This window comes from Squalius cephalus, assembly GCF_949319135.1.
Source record: "Squalius cephalus genome assembly, chromosome: 25".
Classification (NCBI taxonomy): Eukaryota; Metazoa; Chordata; class Actinopteri; order Cypriniformes; family Leuciscidae; genus Squalius; species Squalius cephalus.
In genome coordinates, this window is record NC_137146.1 from 13,014,443 (window position 1) to 13,036,834 (window position 22,392).

At 38.6% G+C, this 22,392-nt stretch overlaps 2 protein-coding genes across 4 annotated transcripts in view; both read right to left on the bottom strand.

Annotated features, from left to right (window-relative positions):
• cUnh8orf34 (chromosome Un C8orf34 homolog) overlaps positions 1–16,253 on the bottom strand; it is a 91,312-nt gene extending 75,059 nt beyond the window's left edge. The window contains exon 1 of one of the 3 annotated variants that reach the window (XM_079863607.1): positions 15,998–16,253. In XM_079863607.1, the coding sequence (XP_079719733.1) occupies positions 15,998–16,081 (84 nt within the window). In that variant the 5' untranslated portion in view covers positions 16,082–16,253. The remainder of the gene's footprint in view (positions 1–15,997) is intronic. The other 2 variants (XM_079863606.1, XM_079863605.1) reach the window with 2 other exon arrangements.
• Positions 16,254–19,819: 3,566 nt separating this feature from the next.
• The window catches only part of prex2 (phosphatidylinositol-3,4,5-trisphosphate-dependent Rac exchange factor 2), a 127,218-nt gene continuing 124,645 nt past the window's right edge, over positions 19,820–22,392 (bottom strand). The window contains exon 40 of the mRNA XM_079863295.1: positions 19,820–20,555. Coding sequence (XP_079719421.1) covers positions 20,510–20,555 — 46 coding nt within the window. The 3' untranslated portion in view covers positions 19,820–20,509. The remainder of the gene's footprint in view (positions 20,556–22,392) is intronic.

The following is a 22,392-nucleotide window of genomic DNA, read 5'->3' on the forward strand; positions in this document are numbered from 1 at the left end:
AGCAGCAGGGGCTACATAAAAGAGAGACGTAATTTGTGGGTTAAGCAGGAAGTAAATTGAGCAGGGCTGTGTTAACTACCACAGGCTCCCCGATGAGTAATTGCCCTTGTGGTAAACAGGAAAACATGGTGTGGATTAGCACAAACTCATTTAAAAAACGTAAACCATTTGATGCTATCTGAGGGGTTTTCCCTGCTTACTTCACTGACCACTTTAATACGGACATCAACATGGTGACGACATGGTTGGAAGTCGCAGCCAGTGAGAAAAGGACTCACTTACAGCAAATAAGACACTGTATGATAGAGAGGCTGCATAGACATACTCAAAATCCCTGCTCTAAAATAAGATTCTCAATGGATTTTCTTGGATCATCAGGATGGAGAAACACAGGATCTCTGGATCATACTGACAGACTGGGGAAATTGGCATGGGGGAGACAATCTGAGCCTCTCTAATAGACAAACTGACTGCAAGCCAAGTTCAGAGCCAGCTTTAAAGTACCACATTCCAAAACACTTCCAACATGTCAAAGAATTTATGAAATAACATCCAGTGCCAACATACTATGACAATATTGTAAGTACATTTTCATGCATACAGCATCCAGGTGATCAACTACATCTGCCAAAAATGTGCAGGATACAACAAAGACCATTGTGCAGAACACTGCATCCCATAATGCAATGTGCTCAGCTTGCACCTTCCATTTCCAGTATGATGAATAAACTGAAAGATTTCCAACTAAACAATTCATTTATTGTTTTAAGCATTAACCTTACTAAATTGTAAGGACTATTTGTTAACAGCATAAAACTGCAGCTAAATGTTGAAGTAACATCCAGATGGTTTATATTAAACACTTGCTGACACAAATTCTCTAGATATCTTCTGTTCTGTTAGCATCCTTGAAACATCTGCCTTCATCTGATTACATGAGTGTTCTCAGCTGAACTATCATGAGTCATGATGAAAGCCGATACTGTCTGTTTACCACAGGCTGTCTCAGTCACTGCCATAAACTCTTCAGAAAGAAAAAGCAAAAATTCCTTGTTAAAGACCCCCTGTGGTGAAAATCAAGTTTTTAATGTTGTTTATATGTCTATGTGGCGTTTGTAACCGTGTACAAATTCATAAGTCAACACCATTTAGTATTTTCTCCTTAAAACTGCAGTGAAACAAAGACAGTCTCAAAAACGTGGTTCCTATAACCAATCACGTCAACGTGCCGGCGGGATTTAGCATATCATTAACTGCTGCAAAGCAGGGGAGTCTCAAGAGAAGCCAGACTATTAGCTGTTTGATAACATAGTCAAGCAAAAGGTTAATCATATTAATTACTGTTATGTGTCTGACGTTGTAAAGAGCGATACATAAAATGCATAACCATTCGACTTGTAGAGAAAACTTGTAAGGAAGCCTGTATAATTCACTCTTCCATTTCTTCTGAATCAGTTTCTGGTTCAAACATATATCCCTTTATCGGGCGAGGAACCATATTTGGTAACTTAATCGCGCATTCAAACTGAGTCTCCCCTGCCTGTTTGCGTTGTCATATGAGCGCATAGATTTCTCCTAGCCAATCAGCGAAGATCAGGCTACGTCACTGATAGTCACATGATGGCATCTGACCAATCAGAAGTTGCGCGGAGCATTTCAAACTTCAGTGTCGTTCCGGATATTGGAAAGTGAGGTTATGCGCTACTACCTACTCCCACATCAGCGCTAATAACTTCAAAACAAAAAATTGTGAGTTGATGAAACTCACACATTCTATGGTTGAATAGTTGTGCAACATGTTGAGATAGGTGTTGTTTGCATAGATTTCTTGAAAGTATTGACATTTGTGGCATGAAAAATGGTGAGACCATATTTGATCATACGCCCTGTTCAGGTAAGATTAGAGAATGTCCATATTTAGACATACGCCCTATGCGTATAGAAAAGCCGTACTAGGGTATTTTTTCTACAAATAATGCATTATAACCACAGTCTATGATTATAACGTAGGACAATAGTATTTACTAGTGCATTGGATGTTATCACAGGTTTGAATAACATTATAAAGTGATCCAGTGGGAAACGTAACACATTTATAGACATTTTATATTGCCATAGATATTGAAATATGTGTGGTTTTGGTCAGTTTTATGACCTTTATAACAGTTTTTAATACTTATAATGATATTTTGCACTTCTTATTATATATTTACCCTTTATGTGTAAGTTTTATGCCCTTGAAACAGTTTTTATCATAGTTAAATGCCATGTATTGGTGTTTTTTTTTTTACTGTGAGACTTATTACTGCTAAAATAAGTGGTACCACCAGTACTTGACCATACCAAAGATCAGTAGTACAGATCTTTTATAAATGTATACATTTATTTATAACATTTATAAATGCACAAATGTGCATTTATAAAATATGAATCATATTAGATGTTCTTAGGAGCACAAACCATAAATGAATACCCTATTCATTAATTTAATGAATGTTCCTAATAATCATTTAATTTAAAATGTTCCTAATAATAATTTAAAATGTTACTAAATAAATATTTTTATGTTTGTAACAAGTTTATGTGTTTTTATTATATTTTTATATATACACTTTTTAAGGGAAAAACATTACCCTAGACTGGCGAGGAACCATATATGGTAACTTCATTGCCCTTGATTTCCAACCTAAAAAAATATATTTTTTTAAAAACTCACAAATGTTTAGAAGTCTTATAATATCCTCCAATAACACTCTATGGTTGAAATTTAGAATTTCCAAGTATTTCAATGAGTGCCCTATAAAGGGATATGGCTGAATTAATCTATTTCCACTTGTCATTGCACAGCGTTTACTACAATAAAGTTGAATGAGTGGATCTCTAAGCTGGTATGAGTGAGTGGAGGCGGGGCTAATTTGCACATTTATGGGTCCGCATCTACTAAATTAAAATTAAAATTTATTATTTACTCTTAGGGTTGGAAACTTTCTATGGGAATTAACTGGATTATATGGGAAATAACGGACATAAATATGAATAAACTGGAAATTTGCCAAATTTGCCTATAACAGGAAACTTTATAGTTATAAAAAAACATCTTGCAGTTTGGTTAATTAAATGCAAAAAATGCAACCCTGCGCATTCTTCAACCACATGCACATAGCCCACAATTTACTGCAGAGCTATTGATGCCACACTGAGGCCACACACACTCCTACATGCACTGTGCATTCCTCCATCATTTATTAAACGTGCATACACACAGTTTTAACATAGGGTGTGCGTACACACATTTTACAAACGAGGCCCCATGATTTTAAAATCTACGACAACGTTCGTAATATTAAAAAGGACTTTGATGTGGAAAAAATACTTAGCGCCATGTCAGGTTCTAAGATGTACACACTTTACCCTACAGCAGAGAGTCGGAGTACTGCAGGTATTTGGTAATCTAAGCAATTCTTGCTGCTCGCCATTCTCAGGAAAACGATTTTGATGTTGACTGGTGCTCTTTTAAATGTTAATGACATTAATTAGGGGGTGTTTACAAGACAGAGATCTGAAACCATTCAGCTGCGCACAATTTCAAGATAATTTGCGATTTATAGATTTCAAATATGGAAGATCACACGTTCTCTGAATCACACATGCACATTGGAGAAATGATAGTAAGATCAAATGTAGGACAACATGCAACATTTTATAAATGAGGCCCCTGGTCACTCTGGAATTTAAACTAAATGTTTTCTCTAGATTAACTAGAGAGTTTCCGTGAATTTTCCGCACCTTTGCAACCCTATTTACAGTTCATAGTCTCCTGACTCAGACACAACATGGATGCAAAAAGGTATTTATACTGTATGTTGCCACTGTTGACCATGCTATATGTTGAGTTTTTAACCAGAGCTCAGCATTGCCAGAGCCTGCACTCTCATTATTCCTCTGATTCCATCATTTATGCCTTACGTCACAGCAGGGTGACGCTGACTGAAGACTGGGACAGAGTTCTGGAAGGGTTCCAGCCCTTGAGACAAGAGGAGGAGGAAAGGAAAGAAGTAGTGCAGCCGCAGAGAGCAACACATGGACAGACAAATCCATTATGTGCATAATTTAGAATTAGTTAAAGAAGACATGGAATGGAAGTTGCGATAGTCTTTTCTTCCCTATTGTGATGTATACCTTGCCAGCAGCCATATCACCCTGTAGCCCAAGACTGGTTGCCCACTGAAGCTAAGCAGGGCTGAGCCTGGTTAGTACCTGGATGGGAGACCTCCTGAGAAAAAACAGGTTGCTGCTGGAAGAGCTATTAGTGAGGCCAGCAGGGAGTGCTCACCCTGTGGTCTGTGTGGGTCCTAATGCCCCAGTGTAGTGACGGGGACACTATACTGCCAAAAGAGCACCGACCTTCGGATGAGACGTTAAACCGAGGTCCTGACTCTCTGTGGTCATTAAAAATCCCAGGATGTCCTTCGAAAAAGAGTAGGGGTGTAACCCTGGCATCCTGGCCAAATTTGCCCCTTGGCCCCTGTCCATCATGGCCTCCTAATCATCCCCATATACTGATTGGCTTCATCACTGTCTCCTCTCCACCAGTAAGCTGGTGTGTGGTGGGCGTTCTGGCGCAATATGGCTGCCGTCGCATCATCCAAGTGGATGCTGCACATTGGTGGTGGTTGAGGAGATTCCCCCATCTATGTAAAGCGCTTTGAGGTCTCAGAAAAAGCGCTATATAAATGTAACAAATTATTATTATTATTATTATTATTATTATACCCAAATGAAACAGGGGTGAAAATGTAGGGCAGGACTTTATTTTGTCCATCGGGAATTGATTGAATTGTTGGATGGTTGTGGTTTGCTATTGGTCGATCTCATGTGAGGTTGACCCGCCCTCGCTCAAGTAAACACTTCATCAGAGTAGACAAGAGATGTTGCTGAAAAAGCAAGGGGAACTTATTTTGATTAAAGATTACAGGGCACATGCATTTAAAAAAAAAAAAAGTGCACAGATAAATCATTTATAATAAACTCTTTGTCCATTTTGATTTAATGGTGAAATCAACAACAGTGCTACACCAGTGACCTTTCCGAGCAGTCTATGATTAGATATTCTTTATTGCTTTAACTTTCTTTATACATAAGCTGGGATGTAGTACTTAAAGGGATAGTTCACCCAAAAATGAAATTCTGTCATAATTTACTCACCCTCAAGCTGTTCCAAACCTGTATGAAATTCTTTCTTCTGATGAACACAAAAGGAAATATTTTGAAGAATATGGGTAACCAAAAAGTTGATTGGCACCATTGACTTCCATAGTATGGGGAAAAGAAATACTGTGGAAGTCAATGAAGCCCATCAACAGTTTGGTTACCAAAATTCATAAAAATATCTTCTTTATCTACAGAATTTTCATTTTTGGGTAAACTATCCCTTTAAATCACCTACAGTAACTGTTATTTTACCCAGATAGTTGCTGAATAAAATCTAAATTTATAATGCACAAGGCGGCACAATGAGATATTTGACTTGATTGTTTTAAGGTGTTTGATGAAGGTCAATATTTATGAAAAGCATTGTGAAAAAAAAAGCACAGTCACAGACGTTCCTATCCGGATGGCATTGGATTTCTTAATAAGGGAACCCTATACATGTTCCATTCAGCATAATATGATCACAGGATTCGTTTAATATTGTATTTATTCCATTTCAGCCTGTCAGGTGAGCTTGTCCTGTACGCAGGGCGTTTGAGAGGAGCTCACGCTGCGCGGACACCTCAGATGTCTGCAGGTCACTGCAACGTTAATTAGAGACTAGACCGCCAAGAAACCTCTATAAATAAAGGCAAGAGAGGGAATTCTCCATCTCTTCTCCATTATCCAACCCTGCTGTGAGTGTGTGTGTTTCTTCAGGGTACAGATCTGTGTATGAGTGTGCAGCCCCTCTGCTGTAATTAGCAATGTCTTAACAAGACCTACACTTCCTAAACATTTTTGCCTCATTTAAAGGTTAAATATTAAATGACAGAAAATAGTTCGCTGTCACACATGCCTCAACGATGTCCTGTTAAGTTGGGCTCTCAGACACATGTCAACTCTTTGGCTGAAACTTATGACACACCTCCATTATTCATGGTGATGCACACAATTTTACCAACCCTGACTGAACAGTTCTTGAGGTTTCAATTGCCTGGTGGGTGTCATTTTCAATTACAAGCAGGAAGGGCGATGAATCTCCAGCCAATTGATTTTATCGATATTCTGTGTGCTGATGTAGCATTCAATTTGTTACTTGTGGGACAGTGAGGAGCTCCATAATGACAGTTGCAACTCAAGGAATTGCCATGGTCTACACGTAAAATGCAAACTTTTGTTTTTCATTTAGGCTATAATTCAGTAATATCAACAGCATGATTTTATGATGTTGCTTTTATACAACACCTAAGTAAATAAGTGTCACGCTTGTTCTGTGTTGTTCCTCTGTCACTAGTCACATGTCTGTCTAGTTAAGTTTTCCGCCTGTTATCAGTTCAGTTAAATCACCTGTGTCCTGTTAATTATCATCATCATCTGTCTCACCTGTTTCTGTTCATTAGTGTTAGTATTTAGTTCCCTTCAGTTCAGTTAGTGTTGGTCTGTAGTTGTCGTTGTATACTCATGTTGTGAGTGAATACCCTGCCTGTCTGTACCTTCGGAAGTATATCTGTGATTAAACTCTTATATTGGAGCCTTCAGCCTCATCGTCTTCGTCTGTGTCTGCCTGTACTCACGATCCATGACAGAACTACAGACCGCCCAAAAAGGATGATGGGGTTAGAATAATCATACTTGCTCAGGAGAGCAAAGATTTCTTGTTTTTTTCGAGGGAGTTTGTAAAAATTGCCCTCACCAGCACCGTGGATGACGAGCGCCTGAAAACTTTGTTACAAATTGGGGCCACTTTCAACCGTCCCATGGATCTCCCTGACACCACGGGACTGAATTGGAGGGAGACGGTCCTCCGGTGTCTGGAGAGCGTTGTGTCCCGGTCCAGAACTAAGCCAGAGCCCTCTTCACCGCTGGTCCCGTTCAGCCCAGAGCCTTCACCGCTGGTCCTGTCCAGCCCAGAGCTTTCTTCACAGCTGGTCCTGTCCAGCCCAGAGCCTTCACCGCTGGTCCCGTCCAGCCCAGAGCCTTCACTGCTGGTCCTGTCCAGCCCAGATACTTTTTTTCCCGCTGGTTCCGCCCAGCCCTGAGCCTGTCACCACCCCAGAGCCTGAACTCCCACCCAGCCTCCCTCTCCCACCTCCTCTCATCTGCCTTCTCTCAACCCTTCCTCCATCACTACCTGGCAACCCCTCTGCTCCTCTATCCACCTTTAAGGAGGTGGAGTCGCCGTGGGTCTGCCTTCCATCAACTCCACCAGGGTCGGTGGATCCCCGATTGCCGCCTCTGACCTCCTCTACTTGGACTCTGCTTCAGCCTGCCAGTACATTACCTCCACCGTGGCTCTTACCTCCCTCACCTTCGCCGTGGCCCATCAGCCCATCCGCTCCGCCAGGCTCCCTCGTCCCCCCGGTTACGCCTTGGTCATTCCTCGCCCTGCCCTCACCTCGGGACTCCTTTCCTATGGCTTTGCCTCGTCCATCCATCCCTCTAGCTCTGTTGGGCTTCTCACTCCCTCCGTCCTTGGTGACCGAGTGTCACTCAGGCTCCGCCGTGGTCTTCTGGATCCCCGCCTGAGCCGTCGATGTCGCCATGTCCTCCCAGTCCCTCAGCGTCTCTACGGCTCCGCCCTGGTCTCCTCAACCACCTGCCTCGCCTCCGTCAGTCGGCCCCCTGGAGTCAGCCCTGCCTCCACCATGGCTCCTCCCTCTGTCGGCTCCGCCCTGGCCGCCTGCACTGCCTGCTCCACCCTGGCCACCTGCTTCGCCCTGGCCGCCTGCTCCGCCTTGGTCCCTCTTCGGCGCGAGGTCACGCCTTCCGGAAGGTGGGGAGTTATGTCACGCTTGTTCTGTGTTGTTCCTCTGTCATTAGTCACATGTCTGTCTAGTTAAGTTTTCCCGCCTGTTATCAGTTCAGTTAAATCACCTGTGTCCTGTTAATGATCTGTCTCACCTGTTTCTGTTCATCAGTGTTAGTATTTAGTTCCCTTCAGTTCAGTTAGTCTTGGTCTGTAGTTGTCGTTGTATACTCATGTTGTGAGTGAATACCCTGCCTGTCTGTACCTTTGGAAGTATATCTGTGATTAAACTCTTATATTGGAGCCTTCAGCATTATTGTCTTCGTCTGCCTGCACTCACAACCCGTGACAATAAGAAGTTAACATTAAATAACTTAGACCTACATTTGCATCTCACACAGTTGTTGTGTTTCGTTCCCAAATGAATGTTATTGAACAAAACAGTTAAGTGAATCATTCAGTGACTCACTCATAAAAACATGCTGTTTGCCTACTTATATTATACCTTAAAAGTATATGAGCCCTGAAAGTACCTTTTCTCTGAGCGGAAACAGTAGATACATTTGAGTGTATAGCAGAAGAGTAGGCAAGATTCGGGACATACTATCACATCATAAAATAGCGCTCTGTGGATTTGCACAATCTTTTTAAAAATTATCTTGCATTCAGCTTTTAACAATTTACACTTTCCTTATAAATCCAGTTTGGTGATGCTAGTGGCAAAGAAATTACACACTGCAGCTTTAAGACACAAGTACACCAACCTAGAAACCTGCAGAAATGACCAAATAACCCAGTCCCTTCAGTTCAGTGAACATCAGCTGACACTATTTCAGCAAGGTCTAGGCTGTGATCCTTACAGAGCCCTGGAGAAACTGAGCCACACAAATTGCTCTATACACTGACTTTTCTAGAACTGAGCAATGCACTCTGGGCAAGTGTACCCTTGACTCTAGATGAAATGCACTGGGATGGTCTTATGGCAAAAGCAAAATGGATTTCTCATAAATCTTGCATTTTCATCCCATGTGATGTAACAGAATGGTCAGACCCTATCAAGAACCATCCATGCCATGATCTCAGTCAATAAATGTCATAACTTCCCCCACCATGAAAGAAAGGAATCTTCTAAAAATAAAACTAAGGGTCCTTAGAAACTAGAGTTTTATGTGGCTCAGTAAGTGCAAATACTGTCTGTGACAGCCACAAATCAAACCTCCAGCCATGACAATAATTCTCCAGTACACAAACACATACTGGCCGAATGAAAAATATCAACTGTATATATTCCGCATACAGAAATTACTTCTGTGTTGATGCCTGTGGTTTTATTGCCTGAATGCATTAGTGTGTAACTGTATGCTAATCAAACCTCCATTTGCTCAACCTGCAGTGTATTTTGTGGGTGAACGCACAATTCTCACAACAGAGATCAATTATGCTGCAGCTTTACAAACATTTTACTCTCTTTATTGCACTGCCTCAAACCATTACACTGTGATATGGCCACTTTGATTGGCTATTGATAGCCTGTTTTCCTGCCCCAAACTTGTTCTCGTCACAGCTGAGTTCACTGAAGTTGCCTATGAGTCTATGAGATCCTTAAGTTTAGATGTTTCCTTATAAATAAATATATATATATATATATAAATATATATATAAATAAATAAATGAATATATATATAAATGAATATATATATAAATGAATATATATATAAATGAATATATATATAAATGAATATATATATAAATGAATATATATAAATGAATATATATAAATGAATATATATAAATGAATATATATAAATGAATATATATATACATAAATATATATTTATTTATATATATTTATATATATATATATTTATTTATATATATTTATTTATATATATTTATAAATATATATAAATAAATATATATAAATAAATAAATATATATAAATAAATAAATATAAATAAATATAAATAAATAAATAAATATATATATATATATATATAAATATCATCATATATATCACACATTCATAAAATTATTTTACATACTGATTAGTTAACACATCTTCCTTAGTAGTTAACAGTAGTGAATAACTAGTTAATGAAGAATTACCTATTAGTTCTTCAATAATTCCTTATAAGTTATGCAGTAAGTAAGATACAGTATTCTAAAGTGTTACCGATGGTTCTTCTAGGAAAGTCTCAAGAATATGTAAATTAGAATATCTCTTCAGTAATGAATGCAAAAAAAATGCACTCAGGCAAAACAGTTAACGCTAATCAACACATCTCGATCTTCAGCCCCCACACAATATGTCACTCTACTGGAAAATTAAAATAAGCAAAGCCCTAATTTAGTGCAGGTGGATTTAATTATATTAATTTAAAGTCATGTAAGCATGCTGCAAGTGTTGCCTGCACTATAACATTTATTCCATGGTTTTTTTTTTGGGTTTTTTTTGCAGAAGAACTTCCTCATTAATTCTGAGCAGCCAGGAGGTCAATCGCCAGTTAACTAAATCAACTCACATTCTATAGACTTAAGTGAAACTATAAGGTCATAAAAACTTTAAAGCTACAATATGTTTGTTTTTTTCGCCGCTAGGGGTTGCTAACCTACAATTACATAGGCGTAGATTGATGACGCACTGAATAAGCGGAATCATGGAACTTGTCGTCATGCCGATGGATGTAATAATGTTTATGGGAAATAATGTTTATGGATGATTGAATACATTCGTTTTTTAACATGACTGTGGTTTGACGCAGGGTGTGATTGCTAATGAGAGACAGATATCAGCGCCATACGAAATGAGGACATTTCATTCTATCGAACTACCCGCAAGTGCTTAATTAATGATTAAACTGGTCAGTTTATGTAACAAATTAAAATTGTGAGGTAACGCAGCACTGTTTCACTTGGTCTACACTATCATACTAAACTGCATTTGAGTGTGTTGAAAGTTATAATGTTATTCTATGTGTTAGTTTGTTGGCTGTATGAAACTAGCAGTAAGCTAGATCAACTTTAGAATAAGTCAAGTCAAGTCAAGTCATCTTCATTTATATAGCGCTTTTAACAATGTAGATTGCTTCAAAGCAGCTTTACAGAAATAAACGTATAATTTAAGGTAACAGAGAATGTTTTGGCTTTATAGCAGTTCTTTAATAAAGTTATTTTCCAGCTAAAGTTAGTTTTGATTGATTCCCTTCCGTCGCAATGATCATTTGTTATTAAATTAGGGGCCGCCAAAAAGACACCATTCTCTCTACACAGACTTTAAACGCGATCCTGTAAGAAACGCTGATGGCGTTCACATACGCATTAAGAATTGGTTCTATAGTTATGTGCATTTGAATATATGTGTGCAGGTTTGTTATTCCCTACAAACCAAGCCTAAACAAATTACTGGTGTTTCCTTATAGTTTTGATTCAGAATTTTATTTTATTTTATCAATTCGGGGTAGATACGCAAATTGAGTTTTCCCGACGACACTTTATCTGTAGAGTGGTAAAGGGATCCTCCATAGGGAGAGACTAGTTGGCACTTCAGCACTGCGTTGTCATCGGTCCAGGCGAAGGTCCTTCGTCAGATCTGGATACGGCCTGGATCCGGCAGGCTGCGGGAAAACCTCGGGATAAACAAAGACACTTAAATTAGCGTAGATGCCATTCTTCTCATGATGTAACAAGTACATCAGGATTTATGGGAAGTGTTCCCGGTTCCAACTGACCTAATCTATGCAGCCTAACATTGAATTATAGAAGTCTATAATGTATTATGTGAATGCTAGGTCAAAGAGATGTGTCTTTAATCTGGCTTTGAACTGACAGAGTGTGTCTACTTCCCGGACAATGTTAGGAAGATTGTTCCAAAGTTTTGGTGCTAAATAGGAAAAGGATCTACCGCCAGCAGTCGATTTTGATATTCTAGGTATTATTAACTGGCCAGAATTTTGAGATCACAATAGACGTGAAGGACTATAATGCGTTAAGAGCTCGCTCAAGTACTGCGGAGCTAAACCATTTAGTGCTTTGTAAGTAATCAGCAATATTTTAAAATTGATGCGATGTTTAATAGGGAGCCAGTGCAGTTTTGACAGAACTGGGCTAATATGGTCATACTTCCTGGTTCTGGTAAGAACTCGAGCTGCTGCGTTTTGAACTAGCTGTAGTTTGTTTATTAAGCGTGCAGGGCAACCACCCAGTAGAGCATTACAATAGTCTAGCCTTGATGTCATGAAAGCATGAACTAATTGTTCCGCATTTGTCAATGAGAGCATATGATGTAATTTAGATATATTTTTAAGATGGGAAAATGCGGTTTTACAGATACTAGACACATGACTTTCAAATGAAAGATTGGTATCAAAGAGCACACCCAGGTTCCTAACCGACGACGAAGACTTAACAGTCTAACACACTGATCATATTCTAACATTTCATCATGTTGAGCTATATAAAATTGTTTCGTTTTATGTACATTTGCTCTGTCTAATAAAGTACATGCAAGAGCGGCGTCTCTGTCAAGTCGTGAAGCTCTGTCAAGTCTAAGTTAGTCGCGGACGCGGAGCTCTCGGCATCTCAAAAACGCCATGCCGATATTGATCCTCGTTTTATTTCTCCTTTTGTCCCAAAGTCTGCTTGCCATGGTCCAAAATGTTTGACGGGCACTATTTAAAATAGTGATTTTCTCTGAATTTACAAATTCTTGGAAACATTTAGGATAATGTAAGTACACAATTGAAAGAAATATATAACAATGTGTAAGTGGTATTTGGATATTTTGATACAAAATTCTTACATATTGTACCTTTAACAAATTGCTTTTCTGTCTTTGCTGCTCCTGACAAGGAATGTGTTAGTGTGATGAGTCAGTTTAAAAAGAGAAAAAAGTACTTTTATATCATAAATATTTATTTAAGTGGTCAAATTCTGTGGCAAACAAATGTATTTCATGTTTAAAAAAAACTGACCTATAAAATATTACAGTTCTGTGTTGCCGTGCCTTGGTGAGCAGCAGCTACAGCTGTCATGTTATTCCCCAGTCCCATGCATATTGCATTCATAGTGACCTCAATTTAGGTTTACTTGTCAACTTCGTTTTTTTTCAAGAACCGGTAAAGTAGCTAACAAGGGTCATTTATCATTTTTTCTTACAGTATGTCTGTATTGTTCTACCGAATCATTCACTCAGTGAGCACAGTTACAGCGTAAAGGGGAAACACACCGGGCAAACACACCTGGAAAGAGATCCTGATAATAGTTATGATGTGCAAACAAACTGAGACTCTATATCAGCTGTTTGCAGTGACATTAAAAAATAACAGAGGCATACCCTGATAGAGAAAACAGGCATCCCTGTTTAATACGATAATATTTGTGTCACATGTTATGAATGGATATGAAAGTGCGGTGCAAATTAAAATTTACATAACAGCATTTGTGTATAATACTAATGAACACATAAGCAGGATTGAGATAAGTTGTCTCACTTTTTACTCAGTAAATATTTTATATATGGAAAGAATGAGTGAACATTTTCACCATTGATGTCCGAGAAAAAAAAAAGGTCAGTTCACAGAATAGACAATTACTAACAGTGGGGCAAGTTGTTGCACTATTTGGGGTAAGTTGTCACAGTGAACAGCCTATTAAGAGCCTACTAGCCTATTAAAATAAAATAAAATAAAATAAAATAAAATAAAATAAAATAAAATAAAATAATTCCTGCTTATGGCTCAGGCTCACTGTCCCTACATAGGACAAGCAGTTTGGAGAATTGATGGATAGGTGAAAAATAAATAAAATAAAATAAAATAAAATAAATGTAAAGGTAAAAGTAACCATATTTGGTCCAAAATATTGAATTGTATTAATTAATTGATTAATTGACAAATTTTATCAATGCATATTATTAAAAACATGTGACAATTTGCCCCAGGTTGACATACTCTTATCCTGAGAACCTTTCAATTTAAAAAACAACCTTCAAAAAATGTATATTGGACTTTTAGTTTCACAAAAAATATTTTAATTTAAGGCTAAATTAAAACCAACATACTTTAAAACGAACATATAACCATGCTAGAGAAAATACACGTTGATAGGACTTTTGACTCAAAACCTCCTAGTTACTCGGATACAGCCCTAATCTACTTTCCATTATATTCATTAAAAACATGAGCATGTGTAAACTGTCTGTAATTAAGTGTTACCATATTTAGCAGGGCTTGTCAAGACTATTCTGAGGCAATTTCAAGAGACTGCTAATTCGCCTAAACAATTCTCACAAATAAAAAATACTTCAAAACTAACACACACAATTCAAAAGCGATAAAGAGGAAGAAGGCGAGAGACACTCGCGCAACAACCCACTCACAGCGCTCGCCCCCGGGGGAAACGCGTTCATGTGGGAGATCTCTGCGCGGCGCCGCTGTCCATGGTACTAGGTCACACGCGCGCTGCTTTTAGCTTTATTGCTGTTTAATATTCAGCCCATGCACACAGTCCCTGCTACAAGACAGTTGATACATCAGCAGTTTGCTCGTATAGACTGTTCCTCTTACTACAGATGCCTCATGGAGGTAAAGCAGTGGTGGATGACAACGCTGTTTTGGTTCATTATGGTGTGGAGCGTTTTTCTCAAGGTGACTGGTGTGTCCAGTTTCTATTGTTTCAGACATAGTGGCCAGCTACAGTCTAATGGACACTATGCGTATAGTCTAATACTATTTTAAAGGCAATCTGTTCAATTAATTATAGGTTTTTACTTAGTCCCCCACATCATCCAAATGATTATCCAATGTTGCTGACAGTGCAAAAGTAGAAGAGACCAGGGAATGTAACATTTTATTTAAACGTCTGCAACTCAGTTGATTTTTGTGCTATGCATTTCAAACTTTAATATTATGTTCCCATATGTGTTAAATTATTCCTAAACTCTGTAAATGAATGGCAAATACAAAGATTGCTGCTGTTACATATCTCATATAGCTACCAGATAAATTGTAACACTAATAAAACATGTATTTTAAATTTGGTGCATTCAATAATTGTAGTATTAAAATGTATCTTAAAAACTATTATTATGGCATAAACATTTTGTTTTAATATAAGCCTACTGTCCCATTTTGTGCAATCTTTGTGGGTCCAATATACATCAGAAAGTGTTACAACCCTCTCATTATATTCTTTTAACATGTTACCTCAAAATTTGTTTTGGTCCAGTAAATCCTAAACTTCTTACAACTTCCTGAGTCTTACAACTTCTATTGTCACTTCATACGGGTCTTGAGTAACAGAGTCCTTGTTACACGTTACATGTAGTTACTGTAGCAATAACTACATTATACATAATTACATGCGACTAACTCTAAACCAAACCCCTATCCTAACGTTATAGTACATATGTAGTTCATTCCAATTTAAACGTTGGCATTACAATTCACCCCGTGTTACATCATTCCCATGTCGATCCTGTACAGTATGGCCATATTATTTACAGTGCAGTGTTCATTTAGATGCGCAGAAATGCACTAACTATACATTACAGAACAAATGCAAGGAAATATCTTAAGGAGGAGCTGGGACCTGGCGTTCCCAAATACAGTAGCCTATATTCAAATACGAAAATCTTGACAAAAGGAACAATGGCATCAGATTGGCTTACTGCTAGAAATCGTCCAGTCAGCAGAAACATCTTCTATCACATTACTTCAGATGATTTCTACAGGGTAGGCTATAATGAGAGCCCAATTAAGTCCAAAATCTCTAGTTTCCAACTGTTCCATGATTAAATGGAGGTAAGTTGAATGCAGGAGGCTTTGCACAAACATAAGCACAAACATCCCGCTTACACTTCCCAATTCAAACGACCTCAAATGAAATAAGATGTTCTTAAAATGCCCTGTGCCGTCATAATTCACTTACAATTCAACTCTAATTCACATCTAAATCTGCGTTCGAGCAGACAAGAAGATCCTGCTTCATTCGTTTCCAATGCAGCAAAATCTCGAGGTGCCTTACGAGCATCTTTTGTGGAGAAAAAGTTGTAGCGCATACCTCAAACAAGGGTCCGATTTTATTCTTCTCCAGGTATGACTGAATTCTTGACTGCTGAACAGACGCCATGGGAATGCGTTGCATTAAACAGCAAATGGTTTAGATATGGTTAAATATAGCCAAGCATCTTCAAACGTGTGGGATTGCGGACGGATCTCTAGCGGGAAGTGAGTGGACATCCAGCGCTGCTGAGAGCTCGTCTGCTGCTCCAGCACATGCTGAAAGTAACAGGGTTTGGTCACTATCTGATGGGACTGTCCCTCCTCCGGTCTCGGCAGAGTAGCTGGCGACGGCTTCTTCTCAAAGCCAATGAAAAAGATTACACCTCAGGTCGATTTTCATTGGCTGTTCATGTCTGAGAGTTCCGCCCTCGTTGTTTACACAGAGTAAGTGTTATTAAACTCATATGACGCTAAACAAATATATATGAAACTTATATATAATGCAAAGGATTCTTGTGGGCTTATTATGCCTTATTATCTTGTAGGCTATATATATGCTAAATGTATCCACACTTATGTATTATATTGGTTACTTCAAGTTTCAGGAGCATATGCGTTAAAATAGCTTAACAACAAAACTGCATGCATTTTGCGGAAGTACATCGTTTGTGTTGTACTACGGCTCTGCGGGAATGGTAGGATGAATATTTATCCTTCTGCTCATAAAACACCCACTATAAGCTTAAGAGATATAAGTTTAGGATCTCAAGCTGTTACAGCTGTAGCCTACTTTGTAATAGATACAGCACTTCCTTGAAAATAAATTCCAACACAGCATTACAACAACCATAATTAAATGACCTTTCACAATAGATAATGCTTTGCAGTGAACTCTGTTGGAGAGCTACATGGCAATTTACCTGTTCAATAAAATATCTTACTCACCTGTTGAGTAATAAAAAACGCCATCTCCTTTTTCGTAAAAATGCCGCCCGCTTTTACAACATTTCTAATGTCAGTTCGCGCCATCTCCGAAAAGCCAAGAAAATGCTGTCTCGTTTTATTACAAGCATTTATTACGAGAATTATTAAAATTTACTTTTTTTCCAAGAAGCACTTTTCGGCCTTAGAGGACGATAGACACAAGTACGCAAATTTGCGCGAAAAACCTCCTGCTAGGTCTAATGGGCCGCTTACAACTAAAAACGCAAAACTTTGTATGTATTTAACTTTTAAAAATGGGTTTCAAAGTGGAAGTTTTTTAAAACCATATCATTATTGTGGAAAACGGTGACGCCATGCACATGCGTATTACATGTTCAGTCTAAAAGCGCCAACTACTGGCCTGGCATGCATAATACAGCGTTCTTAATCGTTTTTGCAGATCCGCGTTAACGGGATCGTTTTGTCATCTATATGCACTTTGCATTAATAACTTTTCGTGTAAATGTACAAAATATACACACTTATAATGGGCTTACCATAGAATCAGGGTAAGACAAAAACACGTTTCGGAAGGATTGAAGGTGTATCGACTCTGATGGAGAAGAAAAAAATTAGATAGGAGGAAAAATTATTTGGCAATGCTTTTGCTTTCTCTCGCAAATGATTTGCGTTCCCCGAGAAACTTTGTGTTAATTTGCAAACACAAAAATTTTGCAAAAGAACGCAAACGTTTTTTTTTGTGAGAGAACGCAAATATTTTGCGAGCAAACGCAAAGTTTCTCGGGGGAACGCAAAAACCAGAACATCTGGAAAACATTTACTCCATAAAAACTGCAAGTGACAGTGAGCCCAGGGAAATTATGACAGGTAAACAATGTTTGTCAAAGACAGTTGTCTACATGCAGAGGCCATTAGTGAGATTCCTGAAGACTTTAACTGGTCTGATACCAGCTGCACATCTGATGGATGAGAGCACAGCACATAAAGCAGCTGGGAGTTTGTGTGCACTCAGTGCATACTGTCAGATGCAAACTAAATACATTCACTAGAGAGACCTGTGACAGATTTGCAGCACAAATTTAAATCAAAATCACTGTTTAAGTCTGTTGCATAAATACAGTCACACAGTTCCCCCATGTAAAATGGGTAAAAATAAATCAATTATATATATATATATATATATATATACACTCACCTAAAGGATTATTAGGAACACCATACTAATACTGTGTTTGACCCCCTTTCGCCTTCAGAACTGCCTTAATTCTACGTGGCATTGATTCAACAAGGTGCTGAAAGCATTCTTTAGAAATGTTGGCCCATATTGATAGGATAGCATCTTGCAGTTGATGGAGATTTGTGGGATGCACATCCAGGGCACGAAGCTCCCGTTCCACCACATCCCAAAGATGCTCTATTGGGTTGAGATCTGTGACTGTGGGGGCCATTTTAGTACAGTGAACTCATTGTCATGTTCAAGAAACCAATTTGAAATGATTCGAGCTTTGTGACATGGTGCATTATCCTGCTGGAAGTAGCCATCAGAGGATGGGTACATGGTGGTCATAAAGGGATGGACATGGTCAGAAACAATGCTCAGGTATAGGCCGTGGCATTTAAACGATGCCCAATTGGCACTAAGGGGCCTAAAGTGTGCCAAGAAAACATCCCCCACACCATTACACCACCACCACCAGCCTGCACAGTGGTAACAAGGCATAATGGATCCATGTTCTCATTCTGTTTACGCCAAATTCTGACTCTTCCATCTGAATGTCTCAACAGAAATCGAGACTCATCAGACCAGGCAACATTTTTCCAGTCTTCAACTGTCCAATTTTGGTGAGCTCGTGCAAATTGTAGCCTCTTTTTCCTATTTTAGTGGAGATGAGTGGTACCCGGTGGGGTCTTCTGCTGTTGTAGCCCATCCGCCTCAAGGTTGTGCGTGTTGTGGCTTCACAAATGCTTTGCTGCATACCTCGGTTGTAACGAGTGGTTATTTCAGTCAAAGTTGCTCTTCTATCAGCTTGAATCAGTTGGCCCATTCTCCTCTGACCTCTAGCATCAACAAGGCATTTTCGCCCACAGGACTGCCGCATACTGGATGTTTTTCCCTTTTCACACCATTCTTTGTAAACCCTAGAAATGGTTGTGCGTGAAAATCCCAGTAACTGAGCAGATTGTGAAATACTCAGACCGGCCCGTCTGGCACCAACAGCCATGCCACGCTCAAAATTGCTTAAATCACCTTTCTTTCCCATTCTGACATTCAGTTTGGAGTTCAGGAGATTGTCTTGACCAGGACCACACCCCTAAATGCATTGAAGCAACTGCCATGTGATTGGTTGATTAGATAATTGCATTAATGAGAAATTGAACAGGTGTTCCTAATAATCCTATATATATATATATATATAAGAAATATGATTGCATTTTCTTTTAAACATTTTTTTATTTGAAATGAATTACGATTTGACATTACAATTTACTATAATAATGGGGAAATCAACCTGGTTTTCAGGTTAAAAAGATACATGTATTCAGAAAATCTCAAAAAGGGTTAGTTTTAAGACAAAATAAATAACTTTTTTTTTAACTAAAAACATTTTTACAGTAATATCATCACACGAATTTATGTAACCTTCTGGCTGCTTTTATCAAGAGCATGTATAATTCAAAGATGCATCATATAACATAAAAATATCTTCTGTTTCTCAAAATGGTACTTATGCAGTTAATAAACAATTTCTGTTTAGCGCGGTTTCTCAATATTGCATAGTAATGACTGATTAATTTGTTATTTTAAGCAACACTAATATAACATGTAACACGATAACTCCTGAGTACTGAATTTTTAATTGTGGTGAGACAAAAACATTTATAAACCTATGTAAGTGTGACAAATATATAAACCTATAACACTGATGACTGTGGTGTATGAACTTTCCAGTACTGTGTGTCACTCTAGATTCACTGAGACTGCAGTACTGAGACTGCAACATGTAGCTTAATGCACTATGGTGTTAATAAACTCTAAACAACCTTTAAGAGTAGAGAAACCTAATGTGAAAGCTAAACCTATACATATGTCAAAGATTTATATGAGAATAGATGAAATAAAACAAAATGCACATACAATGAGGCTTTTGGATGCTATGCCCAATAAAAGCAACTATAAACAGGTTATGCCTTAACATAAGAGACTAAAGCACTGTGCAAATTCTTTTACATAAAGAAAAAAAAAGTTATTGGAACAGACATTGTGATTGACACTCTATTGATGTGAATGACTTGACAGCAGCGGCGAGATCAGACATTCTGTTTGTTTGATCTTCGGTCTAAAATGAGATGCGCCGTAGCAAAGCATGAAATCAAAAAAAATACTGGTGCCTTTAAAAAGCTATGAGAAAAGTCAATAGATATTATGATGTGAACTCTTGAGAGGTGACAGATGCCTCTGAGCAGGAGAGAGGCTAGACGTCCAGACAGTCTCTTTAGACAGTGTGTGTGCGTGTGTGTGTGTGCGTGTGTGTGTGTGTGTGTGTGTATGTGTGTGTGTGTGTGTGTGTGTGTGTCTCGTCTGGAGTTGAACCAGGGCTGGTCCAGATCTTTTGAAGACATGGGTTCAGGGGTCGCCGTCAGGAGGTGGAGGCTGACACAGTTTGTACAATCTGTTAATAGAATTTTAGAAATATTAAAATAAATGTAGGCTATATAGAGTTTTCTGTGATGGGTAGGGTTAGGGGACAGAATATATAGTTTGTATATTATAAAAATCATTACGTCTATGTAATGTCTCCGTAAAAGATGAAAACCCAACATGTACCCCAGTACCTTCTTGGATTTAGGCAGCATTTGTTATATGCCAAATAAACATAAGCCACACAGCGATGATCACATGCAACACGCTATGAAAAGCTATGAGTCATTGTCTTGAGGGTCACGCTACAGTACATCTCCCTACGGACCTCAAGTGACTGTGAAAGATTAGAGTTTACACTGGAGTTTTGAACCTGCTGAGAGAGAGTGAGCAGGTATGCTTTTTAATGTATGTTTCATTCTATTTCCCAGCAGGAAATATAGTTTGGCTCCCATGCTCTCTCTCTCTCTCTCTCTCTCTCTCTCTCTCTCTCTCTCTCTCTCTCTCTCTCTCTCTCTCTCTCTCTCTCTCTCTCATCTCTCTCTCTCTCTCTCTCTCTCTCTCTCTCTCTCTCTCTCTCTCTCTCTCTCTCACACACACACACACACACACACACACACACACACGATGGCTGTTCTAAGAGAGGACATGAACTTTATGTTCAAGAATATGTTTTGTGAATTTAATACCCTGCAGGTTCATTGTATATGGATGAAAACAACATAATGCGCACATTTGCAAGAATGCTGTGTGTTTTGTTTCATACAGCTGTACTGCATGAATTCATTTAAAGAATAAATGCCGGACAGCCGTTCCTGAGTTTGTCTCTCGAATAAAACTGTGGGCCGCTTATCACTAGATTTGCATTTTCATAAAGAAATACCAGCCCTTGCCAAGCAGCAAATAATAGTGTTTTACAGTAGCTGTATGTGAGCTATACACTGAAAAAAGTTAACTGGTTTTATTTCGAGATAAATATTATTTAATATTGTTGAATCAACCTAAAAACATTCATTTGTACCAAACATTTTTTATGGGTTAAAGGCATACTATGCAGTTTCCGTTATTTAACGTTACTGTCGTAAATACCACTCACGCAGAGCCATCTCTGCACTCTTCGTTTTCTTCGTCGACTCTGCCATGATTCACGCCTGAAATGCGTGCTAGTGTCTTCCATAGAGGCTGCTTCATATGTTGTTGATGTATGTGACGTCGTGCCGTAAAGCAAGTCGTGATTCTCGCGAGATTTGGCGGGGCGCCACCTCTTAAACCTGCATTGGTTTTGCCAGCAGCACCCCCCCCCCACCCCCACGCCCCCCCCCCCCCCCCCACTTTGCTATCGGGATTATTTGCCCTACTACGAGTTCGTTTACCATCGAAAATAACTTCGAAGCTGCTATATTAAGGTACAAATCTTGCATAGTGTGCCTTTAAATCAAGTAATAATAATAATAAAAAAACAGCTCTTTAAGGTAACAATTGGAGGTAACCACTTTTAAATGCTTACCATTCAGTCATGAAATCAGGGAGATTTTCAAACCTTACATTTAACCATAAACTTTTTAAATTACATTTTAAACATATACCTAAAAAACAGCCCACCTAAAGCTGAAATGACTTACAAAAATAAGTGTGCGCATTAAAGAGCTTTAAATGGTTAGTTCACCAAAAATTAATTTACTCACATTCATTCCAAACACTTAAAGCCAGGGACACAGCAAGTCGGTCGGCTGTGGGCACTTTTGATCCGTTTTTGAGCGACGGTTAGCACAGTTTTTTGGTGTTTTCCGCACCGTTGACTATTATTGAACGTGATCGGGTTTTTTTTGTTTTTTTTTTGCCAATGTTCTTATTTTCATAATAACATG